This window comes from Phascolarctos cinereus, unplaced genomic scaffold (genome assembly GCF_003287225.1).
Source record: "Phascolarctos cinereus isolate Bilbo 61053 unplaced genomic scaffold, phaCin_HiC Scaffold_726;HRSCAF=1367, whole genome shotgun sequence".
Taxonomy (NCBI): Eukaryota; Metazoa; Chordata; class Mammalia; order Diprotodontia; family Phascolarctidae; genus Phascolarctos; species Phascolarctos cinereus.
Window position 1 is genome coordinate 111705790 of NW_027556098.1, and position 17339 is coordinate 111723128.

The following is a 17339-nucleotide window of genomic DNA, read 5'->3' on the forward strand; positions in this document are numbered from 1 at the left end:
ATCTGGTGACACTGTTTTTCTAAGGGTCTTCTGGGAAAATCCAGGGTTTGAGGGTTTTTATTTTTGTTTTGTTATTTTAGTCCATTGTGTTACAAGGTCCCTCAGCCTGTCTGCAGCTGGAGTCTGTAAGCTCTGTTTACTTCTTTCCTGACAAGAGACAGAAGTCTGAGATGACGAAGCTAAACTGGTGCCTCACAATCATGAGGGAGAGATAGTGCCAATTCCTTCTGGTGATGCTGCTGGATGGCATGGAGTAATGGAAACAGCATCGGATTTAGCATCAGGAAACCTTGGGTCTAATCCTGGCTCAGCCATCTAAGCTCTCTGAGTATCAGTTTCCTCACCTGGGAACGGAGGGGATTGGACTAGATGACCTCGAAGCTCCCTTCTGCTTCTAAATCCTCTGATCTTTGAACTGCATAAATAGAAATTCAGGGAAGAAGACATGGTTAGCTAGTCTCCAGGGCAACCATGGACTATCTCTTTCTTAGGGCTGGATTGACTGATTTGGCAAACATTTATTTAGGTCTGACTGTGATCAAAGCGCTGTGTTAGGTACTGGGAGGGATACAGTGTTTTAGGGGCCCTTCTTTTCTGATAAGAAGCACTATTTTGGGAAAATCCACCAGACACACTCCCCTGACCCATTGACCCAGTTCTGAAACCATGAAACCGTGATTAAATTAACTCTGCCATTGTACCTGCATGGGTGTGTCAATTTGTGGCTTCACTTATCGTACTCAAAGCTTTTGCACCAAAAGGCCTTTCCCTGGACACCACTCTCCTTCACATTTTTTCCCCCAATTAGAATGTAAGCTCCTAGTAAGTAAGTGATTTTGTCTACTGTAAATACCCAAATTAATTATAAAGGACATAGGAAGAAAGAAGCTATCTGCATCCAGATAAAGAACTGATAAATAGAAATATATATAGAATAATTTTACACACACCCACACCCAATCACACACATACACACACACACACACACACACACACACACACACACACCTCTTTGTATCTAATGGTAGCCATCTCTAGGTCGAGGGGAGAGGGAAGAAAAAAAGTGAAAAAAAGAAATTTACATAATACTTTTGTTGTGTATTTGAAAGGAATAGCAAGTTGTGCATAATAGATTTGCAGTTTCATGTACAATCATCTTTTTAATTGTACTATATTATGGAAATGCTTGTTTTATTCCATAAATTAAAAATAAAATTTAAAAGAAGAATGTAAGCTTCTGGATGTCAGGGACTGTTTACTTTCTGTATTTGTTTCACCTCCTCCAAGCCCTTATATTTAGCACAGTGCTTGGCACATAATAAACCCTTAATAAATGTTTTTTCATTTATTCATTTATCCATTCACAAAACAGCATCCTTGACATCACAGACCTTATAGTCTGGGGGAATTGGGGGAGGAAAAGAAACGAAACATAAATAGCAAATGACAAGTACAGTAGGAATTTACAAAACAAAGTGTTCAGTGAGATCAAAGGGGAAAGGCATTATTGATAGAAGAGGGGCACAGGGAGTCCAGGCAGTCCTTTATGGAGGAAGTAGCACTTGAAATGGGCCATAAAGGATGAGTATGAATTCAACAGACTAAAAGAGGGAGGAAAGGCATTTTAGGCAAAAGAAATAGCAGCAGCTGAAGCATAGAATCAGAAGAGGATAGTCCATTTTTTCCCCTTCTGTTGAGTTTTGTTTCCTCTTTCTGATGGTTCCTCCTATTGGTTTTAATTTTTACTTAAAAGTTCACCAATGTGAAAATATGTTTAATAGGAATGTAAATGTATAGCCTATATCAGATTGTGCACCATCTTGCGGAGGGCAGAGGGGAGGAATGGGGAGAAAAATTTTAAACTCAAAAGCATATGGAAGTGATTGTTGATAAATCAAAATAAATTAATAAAATTAAAAAATTAAAAAAAAGAAGATAGTGCATGTTCAAGGGTCAGAGAGTAGCTAGCTCCATTTGGCTAGAGTATAGAATATCTGGAGACAAAAGACTGGAAAGCAAAGTGGTGCTGGATCATGAAGAGCTTTGAATATCAGGCTGAGAGTATTAACTTTATTCAGTATGGCAATAGGGAGCCACTGAAAATTTTAGAGCACATTACCATTACTAGAACTATGCGAGAGAGAGAAATTTAGTTGTGGAGTAAATGACTACAGGAAAGTCTCTCTGGATACTTAAATCTCCTGTTAGAATAGGCTGGGGAAAATGAAGGTAAATGAAATAATCGTTGAGCACCTTCTCTGTGCAGGCACTATGTGTTAAGTATTATGGGGATACAAAATAAGCTTAGGATACAGGTTCCTGGAGTCATGGAACTTACAGCCTAATTGGAGAGATGTGTGAAAAGTTAAATGAAAATAAAGAGTTTAAAAAAAAACAATTCAATAGAGAGGTAGATTGGGGTGGTGGACAAAGCTGGCTGGCCTCTGACACAGATGCTGGCTGGTTAAGTCTTAACCTTTCAATGCCCCAGGAAACTAGGGCCCTGAAGACTGTTCTAATCTGCATTGATATGGGGAAATTCCTAACCCAGAGTTCTCTACACCAGTTAAATGGCATATTGGAATAAAAATAACAAAAAATTTCAATAAAGAGATGTCAAGGCAGTATATAATTAATTGCCAAATGAATAATAATATATTATATTCTTGTGGCACTTTAGAGCTTAAAAATGCCTTTTGAAAATGATTCCCTAGGCAACTTCTTCCTTTCTTTGCTGATGTGGGGGAATATGGTGGCAGAAAATTGGATGTACTGTCAGACTCATGTAATGTGTGGATCAGCTTTGCTGAACTGTTTCCTCACCCTCCCCCTTTTCTACTCTTTGTTACAAAGAATGGTTATGCTGAAAGAGAGGAGGAAGGATATGTTTGGAAATGAAGGTGAAATTGAAAAAGATTATATCAATAATAATAAAAAAGAGAGAAAATTATCCTTTAAAGAAGACCACATATTTATAGTTATACAATTGATCTAAAGGTGAAGAAAATATAAGATCTCACTGTGCTTATTGTTTATTGGCTACAAAGAAGCATTTGACTCTGGGGTAAAAATTAAGACTTTAAAGGATCACTTCCAGCAAGGAAGGTCTCTTTGGATAGGTTAAAAAAATTTCTTGATAAAGGCAACCACAGAGATAATTGTTCAGAAATGATCCTGGGGGGAGGGGAAGAAGGGAGAGAGAAAATCTGGAACTCTTTTTTTTAATGAATGTTAAAAATTGTCTTTACATGTAATTGGAAAAAATAAAATATTATTTTAAAAATGACCCTCTGATTGCCAACCTGAAATGAGGCATAAAACAGGGAGATACATGCTTGCCAAAAGTATTTATTATTGTCAAGGAGGATGTTTTCCATAAAGGCAAAGTGGAAGAGAGAGTTTTTATAGATGGTGAGGGTCTTCAGATGCTCCCATTTATTAATGTTATTGTGCTGATTGAATGAGACCTCAACACATGGCAAGACTTTGTAAATGAGATGTATGGTTGTTGACCTAATAATCCAAAGGAGGAAAACTAACTGCAGAAAAACCAATGCTTATCATTCAGACCTTGGCATGCAGTTGTATAGGAAGTCCATTGAGTTGGTTAATGAGAACTTATGTCTGGGAAAGGCACTGAGGATGAACAATGAATTGGGCCCAGAAATGCATAGGAGGAATGAAATAGATTAAATTGGGAAATTATATAATACTCCCAGATACAAAGAATTATCTTTTTATTAATCTGTTTAAAAATGCCTTTTGCTTTTATGTCACTGATATTTCTGGATATAAACCCCTCCCTTTCCCTTCCCTGCCTCTACATTGACCCCTCCCTTACAAAAAGAAAAGCAATTAAACAAAACACCTCATACAGTGACCAAGTCTGCTGATGTATGCAATATTTTTCTTTAGCAGTCTTTCTACCTCTCAACTCAGAGCTAGGAGCCATATTTCACTCTCTGTTTTCAGGGGAGTTTATTGATTTTTAAAAAATAATTCAGTTTTCAGGGAACTTCTCATCTGTGTATATTGTTCTTTTGCTTCTGCTTTTTTTTATTCTCTCAATTCATAAAAGTCTTCCCAGGGTTCTCTGAGTTCTTAATATTTATCATTTGTCACTGCAGAATAATATTTCTTTGTATTCAAATATCATAGATTTTCCCCCCAGCCACTTTCCAGTTGGTGGGCACTCATTTTGTTTCCAGGTCTTATTCTTTGTGGGTCTTAGAGTACTACAAATATTTTGAACTTCTTTTTCTGCTTTTCAACTTCCTTGGAATGTTGCTGGGTGAAAGGTGTGCACAATTTAGTCACATTTCTTGCATAATTTTAAATTTATGGTCAGAAGAAATCTAACCCATTTACAACTCTACCATATTGTATTAATGTCCCTTTCTTCCCAGAGCCCCTATAACATTGGCTGTTTCTTTCTCTCTCTCTCTCTCTCTCTCTCTCGTCATCTTCACCAATATGAAAAGTGTGAGATGAAACCTCAGAGTTATATTAATTTTCATTTCTCTTAGTATTAATGTTTTGGAATATGTTTTCTCATGGTCATTTATAGTTTCCAATTCTTTTAAAAAATCATTTCGATTCTGTGTGTGTGTGTGTGTGTGCGTGTGTGTCCTCATCATCTAGCATATGGCTGGTATATAAAAATCACGTATGTGCTTTTGAAATTGAATTCTCATCCTGGGCAACCTTATAGTTCACATTTACATAGAATTTTTGGGGTTTGGAAAGCACTTTACAAGACATGATGTTATTTGAATCTTGACCTTATCCTCCCATATATCCCTCATGGGCCTCTACTCAACACTTTGGGGGTCTTCTTGTAGATCTGTCAATATTGTGAGGGTCCCAATGAAGCATGAGTTATCACAGGATCATAGATTTGGAACTACTAGAAGAGACTTAATAGTCACCTAGTCCAACAAGGGCAGCTAGGTGGCACAGTGGATAGAGTGCCAGGCTTAGAATCAGGAAGACTAATTCAAATCTTGACCTCAGAAACTTCCTAGCTATGTGGCCCTGAGCAAGTAACTTAACCCTGTTTGCCTTAGTTTCCTCATCTGTAAAATAATCTAGAGAAGGAAATGGCAAACTACTCCAGTGTCTTTGCCAAGAAGACCCCAAATTGGGTTACAAAGAGTTGGGCATGACTGAAACAGCTCAACAATAACAACAATGATCCAACATCATCATTTTTCAAATGAGAAAACTGAGGCCCAAGAGGTCCAAGGTCAATAAGTAGTAAATGATAGAGCCAGGACTCATGCCCATGCAGTAGTGTGCTGGTAAATGTTTAACAACCAGCTCTGGAGGGGAGGAGGGAGTCAATACTGGACACACTTTTAAGCTCAACCTGCATCATTAATACTTTTCTATCACTCTTTAAAGTCTAGACAATCAACAAAACAATAAACCAATCCTGATTTGTAGTGTTTGCTGATTTCCAAGTTTTAAGTGCTCACACTCAAAATTTAACAATCGACTCTACTGAGCCCACTAAAGATAGTTCTAGCACACATCTTTGTACCCATGTCCTTTGACTTCACATCCAGCCACCTTACCATTATACTCTAAAGCCTCAGGTCACTCCTTGCTCTCACAGCACAACAGATCTGCCCCCAGGTCACCCAAAGAGCAGTGGAAAAATGAATGGTGGGTGTGAGGAGGTGGTAGCACACTGACAACAAAGAATTGATCAGGAGAAGTGGCATAAAAGCTATTTCAGACAAAAGTATGACTGGAACTTTAAACCTGTGGTTTTCCATACTTTTGTTTTCTGAACTCATGTAACAATTATCCGTATATTGTGGTTCATGGCAAGCTATCATACAAATTGTAATTGCTATGGAAACCCAGAGGATGCTTCTACCCTCTTTGAGTTAGGGTGGTAAGGAAGGCTTTAAGGAGAAAATGGCATTGGAACTAGGGAGGATATGGAAACACAGAAAAGAGTAGATCATTTCAGGTAGGTAGAAAACATTGTGATTAAAACCATGAAGGTGGGAAAATACACCTCACTTTCTGGTGACAGGTAGCAAGAAAAGGAGTGTAGCTAGAGTACAAAGTATGAGAAAAACAGCAAGGAAAAAGGATGCTGGGTTGTGGAATGCCTTGGAGGCCAGGCTAAAGAATTTTGTCTTGATCTTATAGGCAAAGGGCAACCATTGAAGACTTCTGAGCAGTGGCATAACATAATCAAATTAATTACCTCTCATAGTATCCCATAGTCTTATACCCAACCCATTTGGGATTTGGTTGTGTTCTGTGTTTTCTCTTGAAGGTTTTCAAGGCTGTTGCTCTGCACTGTATACAAGGCCCAGAGCCAGGGGTGTAGATTGGAGAGGATTCTAGCTGGGCTGATGGGCATCATTAAAAATAGGAGAAGTTCTTAGCTGTTCAGGAGGCTATAGATCTGAGATCCTTCTGAAATGAAGGAAACCAACAAGATAACTTCCCTAAATTCTTTGTTCTAGTCCCAAGATGCTTCAACCCTCTAATGGAAAGTGTTTGTCAACACACAGAACAAGATCAACTCACTTTTCCTAAAGAAATACTGCTATACAGAGGAATTTCCTGTTTAAGTCTTTACCCTGCTTAGAGTTCCTTTTCTTTCCTATGGAACCTGTTGGTGGCCATAATGTAGCACAGGTCATAGAGCAGAGAAAAGAAAACACCCCCACTTCTTATATCATAGTTATAACTAGGGTGGGAGAGAACAGAACTTTTCCCCAGGGCTCTGATAGCAGTAGGTAGAAACTGTTGAACTTAGCACCTTCGTATCAAGAATGATTAGTCAAAACAGGAAGGCATGGATGCATCTTTCTCATCCTGAAGGCTTCACCCAGGATCAGGGGTGGAGAACCTGCAGCCTCCAGCCCACATGTGGCCTTCTAGGTCCTCAAGTGCAGCCTTTTGACTGAGTTCAAATTTTACAGAACAAATCCTTTTATTAAGGGGATTTGTTCTGTGAAGTTTGGATTCAGTCAAAGGACCACACTTGAGGACCTGGAGGGCCACATGTGGCCTGGAGGCTGCAGGTTCCCCACCTCTGACCCAGGTGATCTCTTCTCCAGCCCAGTGTGGCCCTAACCTGATCCTCTCCAGTCATGGCTCACTATCAATGGTCGTTTTGTGGCTCAAGGTCAGAGTCATTCCTACCATTATTCCCCAAGGTCCTCAGGCCTTGCCATCTGCCCTGTTACTTTACCTACCTAAATGCTAGCTGGCTTTCCCATCTGCCATTAACTGAATATGAATGAAAGCCCTCCTTTACATGTTGTCTTCACAATTAGGACATGAACTCATCACTAACAAGGACTTTTGATTTTCTATTTTTATCCACAGTACTTAGCACAAAGTGTTCACATGGTAAGAACTTAACAAATGCTTTTCAATTCCATTCCATTGGGCCTTATATCAAGGTGTCTTAAGTTTCTCCTTGAGAGTTCCTGTAACCTCAATTGAATTTGTCTTAAAAATTAATTTGATTTGAGGATGCTACTTGTTCGAGAATTGTTAGTACTGGCTGTGCCCCAAATTCATGCTCATTTCACTGGCTTCTCAACAATACCCCATTCTCTGGGGATCTTCCAGCTTTTGAGGCCCAGGGCAACTGCACTATGCAAACCATGAGGTTTGCCAAGCCAAGATCCTTGAGAGACTTTATTTCTAAGAATTTTGGTAGGATTTACCGTAGAGTAAATGCCTGTTGTTCTTTCCTCACTTTTGCTGGCAAAGTAAAATAAAGCTATCTCCTTGTTCTGCCAGGTCTTTTTAAAAGGACTGGCTCTCAGGACTAAGTTGAGAGCAAAGAAGGAAAAACTTCTGAGTAAAAATCAGAAGCAAATGGGTCTCAGATCCTAGGTAACCAGGAAGTAGTAGTTCCCAGGAAGCCTTGGACACTTGGGTGACTTTCTAAGCTTCTGAATTATTTTGTAAATAATAACAAATAATATGTAATAAATAATACAAAATGGATATAGGGTTTTGAGGTTTGTAAAATGATCTCATGTGACTCTCACAGGTCCTATTATTCTTATCTTTTGATGGATAATAATAATGATAATATTCTCATCTTATAATGAGTGATAATGAATAAAAATAATAGCTAAAATCTATATAACACTTTAAGATTTGCAAAGCCCTTTACATATATCATCTCATTTGATTTGATCCCAAAGGTTACAACACTCCCATGAGGTAAATTTTCTTATCTCCATTTCACAGATAAAGAAACTGGGGATGTAGAGGGCAAGTCACTTTATCCAGGATCACACAGCTAATTAGTATCTGAGACAAGATTTGAACTCAAAGTCTTTCTGATTCCAAATGTAACCCTTTCTGTACTATGGTATAGCCACTGTACCATGAGGTTTCTCTTTCCAAAACAAAAACAAAAACAAAAACAAAGTCTGATCTGTATAAGGTGCTTCATGCATTATCAAACTTAGTGAGCCTTGCCAACAACTTTGTGAAGTAGGTTATGTAGCTATTATTATCTCCATTTTATAGATGAAGAAATTGAGGCTGATATAACTTGCCTATGACCACACAGCCAGTGTTTGATGTGCAACTCAAACCCATGCTGCCTCTTGACAATGAGTAATTGGATATTTTCTTGATCTTTTGGCTTGAGAATACTGGGGGGGGTAGGTGAGGGAGGAGTTTTGTGCAGTCGGTAATACTTATTCCTCACTTTCCCTCTATAATAGTGTTTGATAACAGCTCACGTATATAGTGTTTTCTTCACAATAACCCTGTAAGGTAGGTGATGTATTACTGTGCCCATTTTACAGGTGAGGAAGGTGAGGCTTAGAGACTTGTCCAAGTTCACATAGTTTGTAAGTGAATGTACAAGGTTATGGGACTAAAACCTGGGGGACCTTAGAGATCATCTGGTCCCAAGCTCTTCATTTTTACAAATAGGAAAGTGAGAATCAGAGAAGTTGGTAGCAAGTATCAAAGTGAGGATTCTAACCCAAATAACATGTCTCCAAATCCTGTTCTCTTTCCGCTGTGCTGCAGGGTTCCTAGGTAGGAGGAGAATGACAGCATTTGTCAGTCTCACTGGGTCCTTTCTGCAAGGCTTACTGGGCCATTCAGAAGAAGCAACTCCGTGATGATAGATCCAACTGCCCCTCCCTAGAGTCCATGACGTGCCTGAAACTATTAAGACATCTAAAGGTGTATCAAAGACTGCAGAGGGTTGGGAAATACTGGCCTACATTTGGAGAATCTGTCAAAACTCAAAATAGCATATTACACAATATGCCATGGGCATTTCTGTTCTATCTCTGAGCCTAATGATGAACTGAGTCATCGGATCATAGATTTATCTGTTGAAATCACTGAACTCAACCCTCTCATTTTATAGATGAGGAAAATGAGACCCACAGAGTTTAAGTGATACATGGCTACTAAGTATCTGTGGCAAGACTCAATGTACTACACCACCCTGTAAGCTATTTTGTATATATATTTTTTCTCTCTCTCTCCCTTTCCCTCTCCCCTCACTCCTGCCTGTTTTCTCCCCCTTTCCTTTCCCTCCTCCTCTTTTTCTTTCTCTTGCTCTCCCTCTCCCTCCCTTCATTTATTCCCCTTTACCCTCTCCTTCCTCCATTTCCTTTTCCCTCCTCCATCCACCTCCTCTTCCCTATTTCCCCTTTTCTTCTTTCCTTCTCCTTCTCCCTCTCTCCTCTCTCCCTTCCTTTCTTGTCTTCTCCTCTCCCTTCTCTCTAGAATATATATGTGCATATACACACATATGCACGGTATCCCTCTTGGTTAGACTGCAAGTTCCTTGAAGGGGAGGGACTGTTTATTCTTTCTTTTGTATCCCCAGAACCTTGGACAGTGCCTAGTGCATAGCAGGTGCTGACTGATTGGTTTATTTGCCAGGTTCCAGAGTCCTTTCAGAAGAAAAGAATAGGAATTTGTATAGGAGATCCAGGAAGCCCAAGCTGGGGTAATCCACAGAATCTTGAAGAAGAATAGCCTGTGTTTAGATAGAACTTTGAGGTTTACAAAACACTTATAAATATTATCTGAATTTATCCTCACATCAATCTTTGGAGGTGGATGTTATAGTTACCCTCATATGACAGATGAGGAAACTGAGGCAAACAAACCAAGGTCTCACAGCTAGTAAGTATCTGAGGCTGTGTTTGAACTGAGATTTTGGTGACTTCTGGCCCAGTGCTCTGTGCCACTTGTCTGCTCTAAGGTAAGGTTGGAAGAGTTTGTGGTTTAACATTTAATCCAATTTCCTCATTTACAAATGAGAAAACCAAGGCCCAGCGAGGGAAAAGGATTTACTCAATCTCCCACAACTGGTTAATGGCAGTTCTGAGACTAGATCTTGACTCAAAGCTCTTTTCCTGGGGCAAGGGTGGGGCATAGATATAGCTCCTAGCAGTACATGAAACCATCTAGTAAGCTGCAAATTGGGTACATATAAGTGGCCTTGGGTGAGGGAAAAGTAACAGCTTGGGGGCAAATTATTTTCTACATAGGCTATAGTGAGAAAAAAAGAACAGAATTTCTCTGAAGCTGACACTGTCTCTTATCCACTTTATTGAGAAGGCATCTCTAGGAAGAATTCATGGTCAAAATGATTTTCTTGATGTCTCTGTCCTTTGACCCCACTCTCTTTACTCGAGTAAAACTAGTTAATTTTCAAACCTTCTGGATCTTGCTTAGTTTCGTGCTCTTCTCTTACTTCAATGTAAAACAGTGAAACCAAATGGCTACTTTTTCTACTTCTTGGTCTCAGGCTTGGAGTAGGTTTCAGTTACTCATTCATTCATTCATTTCCTGTTCATATATTCTTTCACTCATTCATTTATTCATCAATCAAACATCTATCAATGACTGTGAGAGATATTAAGGTGGAGGTGTGGTCCCTCCCCTCAAGGGACTTATAGTCCAGTAAAGGAAATCTGCAATCAAACATGGGTAAGTGGTATGAAAGACAAGAGAACATGTTCTGACTTTTCCTTTATCATCTAGAAAATCGGTTTTTGTGCCTGGGGCCAAAGCTTGCTCATTTTTAAGAAAATGTTTGTTCTCCATTTTCTTCCTTCTCCAAGAACCCCAGAAAGGTTAATATTCTTCTTTTAAGGCAAAACAGTCTTAGGCTGAATTTGGGTGGTTGGGAATCAGGAGATAAAGATTTCCAGTATCAGTTTACTAAGGAACAGGAAGTAATATTTCCAAGATCAAGCTATGCTTCACAGCTTGCAATGGGATTCTTCATCCAGATGGACCAAGATGGTTATGGTCCAAGTCATGTTCACTCCATGGCTTGCTCAAGCATGGATCAAGAGAATCCTGGAAAATCAACAGCCACAACTTGCCTTGTTCTGTACCCCTCTTATATATTTCAGTAAGTTGAGACTTGTGCTATGCCACTGTATTTTCTTTCCTAATTACTATAAAAGCCTCAAGCAATCAGATAGATAGGATGTACATGAAATCATTCCTTTAAGATTGACACTACTAGATCAGCAGATGAGAAATGATCAAGAGCTTTCACACTTAATGGTGGTAAACTTGTAAGTGAGGAAGTGGCAGTGGGTAGGGAATCAACAACTAACTGGGAGAGATTGCTTTAAAAGGGAGGTGAATTATAATGCCTAACAGGTGTATTTTTAAAAAATCTAATCATGGCAAAGAAAAATATTTGATGGATATTCTAATAAAAATCTTTTTTGGGTAATATGCTAGGGAGGCTGTAGTGCCCAGAAACAATGATCCCAGGGCAAGCTCTTATGATCTATTTTGCATTATATTTATTTGAGTATATTTCACTTCCTTCCCTCTAAGCCTAGATTGTCAGTCCTTCGAGGATAGAATCAATGACTTTGTTTTATGTTGGGCAAGTTGGTTAATTTCCCTGGTCCATGGTTTCCTCATCAATAAAAATGAAAAGGTTAGACTAAATGTCAAGCCCTACATCTATGGGCTTGATATCTATCCCCAAATATCTATATTTGTACCCCACTTCTTACCACTTAGCGCAGTTATTTATACACAGTAAGCACTTCAGAAATATTTATTGGATGTGTGTATGTGGGATGTGAGATCAGAGTCTCAATTTGGTTTAATTCAATAAACATTTATCAAGTGTTTAATATGTGGAAAGTGCCAGGATAGGCTCTATGTGAGATGCAAAGAAAAAAACCCCCAATACCCAGTTCTGCATTCAAGGGCTTTACAAACCAGCAGGAACTAAAAGCGTGTACACCAAGGATGGGGACCAGTGCGTAGGAAAAGTTCAGTGCACAGGGAGGAGGAATTTCTGGAGAGAGGCATCACTTTTGGCCAGGGAGAAAGGTATATCTCATGGAGGAGGTCATGTCGCCCACAATGGGCTAGGAAGAATAAGAAGGATTTTTAATAAGAATCACTCTGGACAACACCAGTGGGATTTAGGAGTTTCTCAGGGAGACCACTGAGGCATCTGATAGGAATGTTAACATTGGGTAGATTAGGGATTGGGAAAGCCCAGAGTCAATAACCCTGACCACTTCTTCTTGTGGTGCCCCAGTGTCTCCTTGGCCTGAGGTTAGGATCTGAAATGAAACCAGCCTTGGAAAATGGTTTCTCTTTTTATTAAACTACAGCTCAAACAATATAAGAACAAAATGATTAGGAACTACAAGCCCACACAGAATAACTTATAAAGTCAGTTAACCATTTAAAGAAAAATAAATAACAGTGATGTGATAGACTGCTCAGGAAAGTTGTCCTTAAACTGTTGGTTCAGAGCATTAGTCTTCAAGGATTTTCAGGGGGAAAAATGAGAGCTTAGATGTAAGATCCTGGGATCTGGAGTCAGTAGGGATTTATCTGCCCCACTGTTACTTTACAGATGAGGAACTTGAATCCAGAGTTAGACAGGTAGTAGGGAGTAGAGCTGAGATCTGAACTCAGGTCCTCTGGCTCTAAATGAATCCTGTGCTCTTTACATGATGCCATAATGCTCTTCATATACCTCTGACTAGTTGTCAAAAAACACATTTTCACACTGCACAAAACCAAAATGGCTGGAAGCCCTTTTTACATATATACACTCCAGTGCATACACATGCACACATATGCATAGAAACATACACATTCAGTGACCAGCTAGGTCTGAAAATAAGACCATTAGTTCAGGGCAGCTAACAAGTACAGTCTCTCTCTGTGGCCGAGCTTCCCATAAGTAATGTTGTTACACTCACCCAGCTGCTGGCAAGGAGTCAGAAGACAAAGACTATGGTATTGTGGATGAAGTGGTGGATTTAGTATTAGGAAGACCAGGGTTCAAATCCTACCAGAGATGCTTACTGTTTGATCCTGAGCAAGTCATTTAACCAATTCAGGCTTCAGTTTCTCCATCCAGTAATGGTATGGTAGCTAGAATTGATATAGCACTTTAAGGTTTACGATGAGCTTTTTATCTCATTTGAGCCTCACGACAACTCTGTGAGGTAGGTGTTATTCTTCTTCTTCTTCTCATTTTATAGATAGGGAAACCGAGGGTCAAGAGAGGTAAAGTGATTTGTCCAGTTAGTAAGTATCTGGTGGAGGATTTGAACTCAGGTCTTCCTAAATCCAAGTCAAATACTCTATCCGTAGTGACAGTTAGCTGCCCTATAAAATGAGGGGGTGGGACTAGATAAGTCTCTAAGGTATCTGCTAGCTCTTATTCCATGATCCTGTGATCCTATGAAGAGGGTTGCTCCCTCATCCCACCCTATAAGGACACAGTCACTATTCTTTGCTGTCCTGGTATATAGGAAGAGCAGAAAAGTGTTCTACCATGGCTTTTCCCTCAAGCTACTCAAATTTTCTTTTCTTCTCACAGGATCAAAGCTTCTTTTTCTTCCCTTTCCTCTTGCCATTGATGACAAGATAAGCAAAGCTTTCTCTCATATTCTTCTCCTCTCTTCTCCACTTTCTTCTTCTCTCTCCTGTTTCCTGTTCCACAGAATCTCTTCAGGAATTGTCTTGATACATAGATGGAGGGAAAGTCCCTTAGGTGGCATAAAGCTTCCCTGCCTAGAGATATCTTCCACACTATGCATGCAATACCCAGTTCACTCTTAAAGGGTTAAAATCCAAATCCACAATAAGCAATACCAACATTGGGAAATCAGGAGTCCTAAGGAAACACAGGGTGGGAATGAATAGAATCAGAAAGGTGTTGTCTAAGCTTATTTAGGGTATGTTTCAGTGGAGGGCTGGGGAGATCAGAAGACATTATGAAGTCACTCCATGGAGTAATGAGGGAAAGGGCTGGAAGGGTAGAAAGAAACTAAATACAAATTTGTGTTATTCATCATTTCAAAGAATCAGAATTGGAAGCTATATGGTCTAAGCCAGACTTGAATAGGAGTACCTTCTATGACATACCAAACCAGTAGTAAAACAGCCTCCAGTGAGAGACTTTCAGGAGTGGGGAAGAACCTGTCATCTCCCGAGGCAGCCCATTTCACTTGGGGACAGCCCTAATTATCAGTAAGATTTTCTTTTCACTGAATCAAAGTCTGTTTCTCTTCATCTTCAACTCATTGCCCCTAGGTCCTCCTTCTGGGGCCAGGTAGAACAAATCTAATTCCTCTTGCAATGATGGCCAATTTAAATAATACTTGAAGGCACTGATTATAGTTTCCATGTCTTTCCTGGTTAATCAGCATCCCACTTCCCATTTTCCTACAGTATGCTGTGCGCATAACCCTAAACCTAGCCAGAGAGGAAGGAATGAGTGAAGATCAGTATGGTCTTCAATAGCACCAAAATGATTTCTATTAGACCTGCACTAAAATCAGTTCCTTTTTCAGAGATGGGAACCACTGGGATAGAGGAGACTGCTTGAGCCTGTGTACTTATTCTGAAAATAGAACCCGTTCTGACCAAAGTATCAACTTCAGGTGCCCCAGGCACTGAACTAGCTCCACAGATCATGCATCCGTTCATCCATTCATTTGATAAGTATTCATCAAGCACCAAATAATTCAGTGCAACCAGTATAGTTCCAACACAAACTTTGTACTCACACGTACATTTTACCCAAGGACCTCAAAGCACCTCACAGAGCCATAGAGTCACAGAGTGGGACAGGATCTCATGTAATTGGATGCATACCTCAGAAGGAAGCCTCTTTTTTTTTTAACAGCATCTCCAACAAGTGAGAATTCAGCTTCTGTACGCTAAGCTCTTGGAATGGGGAACTCATCCCTCTGGCCCCTCCCCCAGGCTTCACATTCTACCCTGGGATAACTTTAGTTGTTAAGAAGTTTTTCATTGTAAGGCTGAGCTAAAGTTTGCCTCTCAGTAGCTTAATGGTTTTGCAGACATCCCATCAGGGACTGTCATTGAACCCCTATGAGGTAGTGACAAGGCAGGTAACAGCATTGTAATTTCTAAATGGAGATACTGAATCACAAAGAGAAGAAGTGACTTGACCAAGGTCACCCAGTGAGTTGCTCATGAACAGAACAGTTGCTTAATAAATACTTGCTGAATGAACTTAGATCCATTCCCTTGGAGGACCTTATCATACCCTTCTAAATAGACTGGCTCCACTGCTTTTTATACCAATGTGGGTTTCAAGTCCTCTCTGAAGTTCACAATGGGGTGGGACCTGGCATACAGTTTGCCCCAGTGGGCCATGCCCTGTGGTGGTTCAGGATCATTCTCAGAGGTGCTACTGTCACCAGAGTCGCTGGAACTCTGGAAGCAGATGTCACAGTAAGGCCGATGGCAGCGGCAGAATGGTTCATCAGAGCTGCTGGACTCAGAGTCTCCATAGTCACAAAGGGAAGGCAGGGCTGGCCAGCCCATACCACTCAGCTGCGGTCTCTCTAGCCGGAGGAGATTTGGTGGGTCACTAGAAAGGAGAGGGGCAACTTGATTTTCTACAGGAGCAGAGCAGGAAGACTGGTTTGGAAATCCATCTCTTACTCTTACTCTGGTTCTGGGATCCTCAGACTGGCTCTGCCTGTTCTCAGCCTGGGAACTCAGACTACCATGGGCTGGAGTGAGCAGGGAAGGTTTCCATGAAAGGAACTTTTGTCCTTCAGGATCCCCAGCCTGGAGCTCCTGGTTGAACCTGTTCTCCTTCCGAACCTTCAGCCTAGTCTGTGTCCTGGAGACTGTCTTGTTCATTAGGCACCATGTTTGTGAAGGCACAGATGCTGGGAAATGCATAGAGGCTCTCTGGGCTGCCCGTCTCCTTCTCACCATATATGGGCTAATGCCCATGTCATTAGAGGCAAACCTCTTTTGGGGACTGTGGGCAGCACTGTCCTCTTGGTGCACACTGGGGCTGAGGCAATGGGGACGACTGGGAGAACAAGAGGAGTAAGTTACTTTGCCCAGGCTCAGTTCTTGTAAGACCTCTTGAAGCATCTCACTGCTCACGTAATTAATCTTTGATGGCTGCTCTTGGGGCCTTTCTGAATTTCTGAGCTGCTTCTGTCTCTGAGGAATGCTGGCTTTGGGATCTGGTATAAGAGTGTGGCTTGGGGATGTCAGCCCCTGGTCTTCTGCTTTCAGACTGCCACTCTGGGAAGGCTGAGGCTTCTGGGTATTTTCTAAATGTAAATGGTTAGATGTGTCTTCTGAGTCAGAACTCTGCTCCTGGTGTTGTGGGGAAGAGTTTTGGGCCTTGACTTGATCCTTAAGGCTCTGTAAACTAGTAAAGAGGGCTGGAAAAACAGGGCAGGGCTCCCCACTAGAATCTGAGGGACTATTGAAGAGACCTTCAGCTGCCACACCCCCATGGACAAAGGCTTCACTGGGGCTAGCCCTGCCCTGAGCAAGGCCTGGAGTGGCAGCTCCATTAGGGTGATCATTGGTGCACTCGCCTGACATCAGTCTCATCAGTTTCTCCTTGGCATTGTTCACTTGCTCCTGTAGGCTTTCAATCACAGCATTTTTCTGTAAAAATCAAAGTCAAATCATCAATGAGAGGGGGAGAAAGGAGAGAGAGAGAGAGAGAGAGAGAGAGAGAGAGAGAGAGAGAGAGAGAGAGAGAGAGAGAGAGAATTGAGCATTCTCACAGTGCCTTTAATTCTGGGATTAATACCCTATCTTTCTTACAATTTGAGAGTTTACTGGTCTACATTCTCAGATCTGGAGGTGGAAGGGATCTTAGAGACTTGCCCAAAATCACACAGGTAGTAAACACCTACTGTTTACTGATTCCAGAGTGGACTTCTTTTTAAACTGAGCACTAAATTCCACCAGGTCAGGCCATATTTTTTTAATCTTTCTAAGTAACCTATAGAGAAACCTCTGGGAACTCCAAAAAATCAGTCCCCACAAGACAGTTCTTA

The 17339-nt window shown here is 40.6% G+C and overlaps 1 protein-coding gene across 1 annotated transcript in view; it reads right to left on the reverse strand.

Moving 5' to 3' along the window:
• Positions 1-12610: 12610 nt before the first annotated feature.
• GPR156 (G protein-coupled receptor 156) overlaps positions 12611-17339 on the reverse strand; it is an 82787-nt gene continuing 78058 nt past the window's right edge. The window contains exon 9 of the mRNA XM_020985885.2: positions 12611-16941. Within this exon, the coding sequence (XP_020841544.1) occupies positions 15592-16941 (1350 nt within the window). The 3' untranslated portion in view covers positions 12611-15591. The remainder of the gene's footprint in view (positions 16942-17339) is intronic.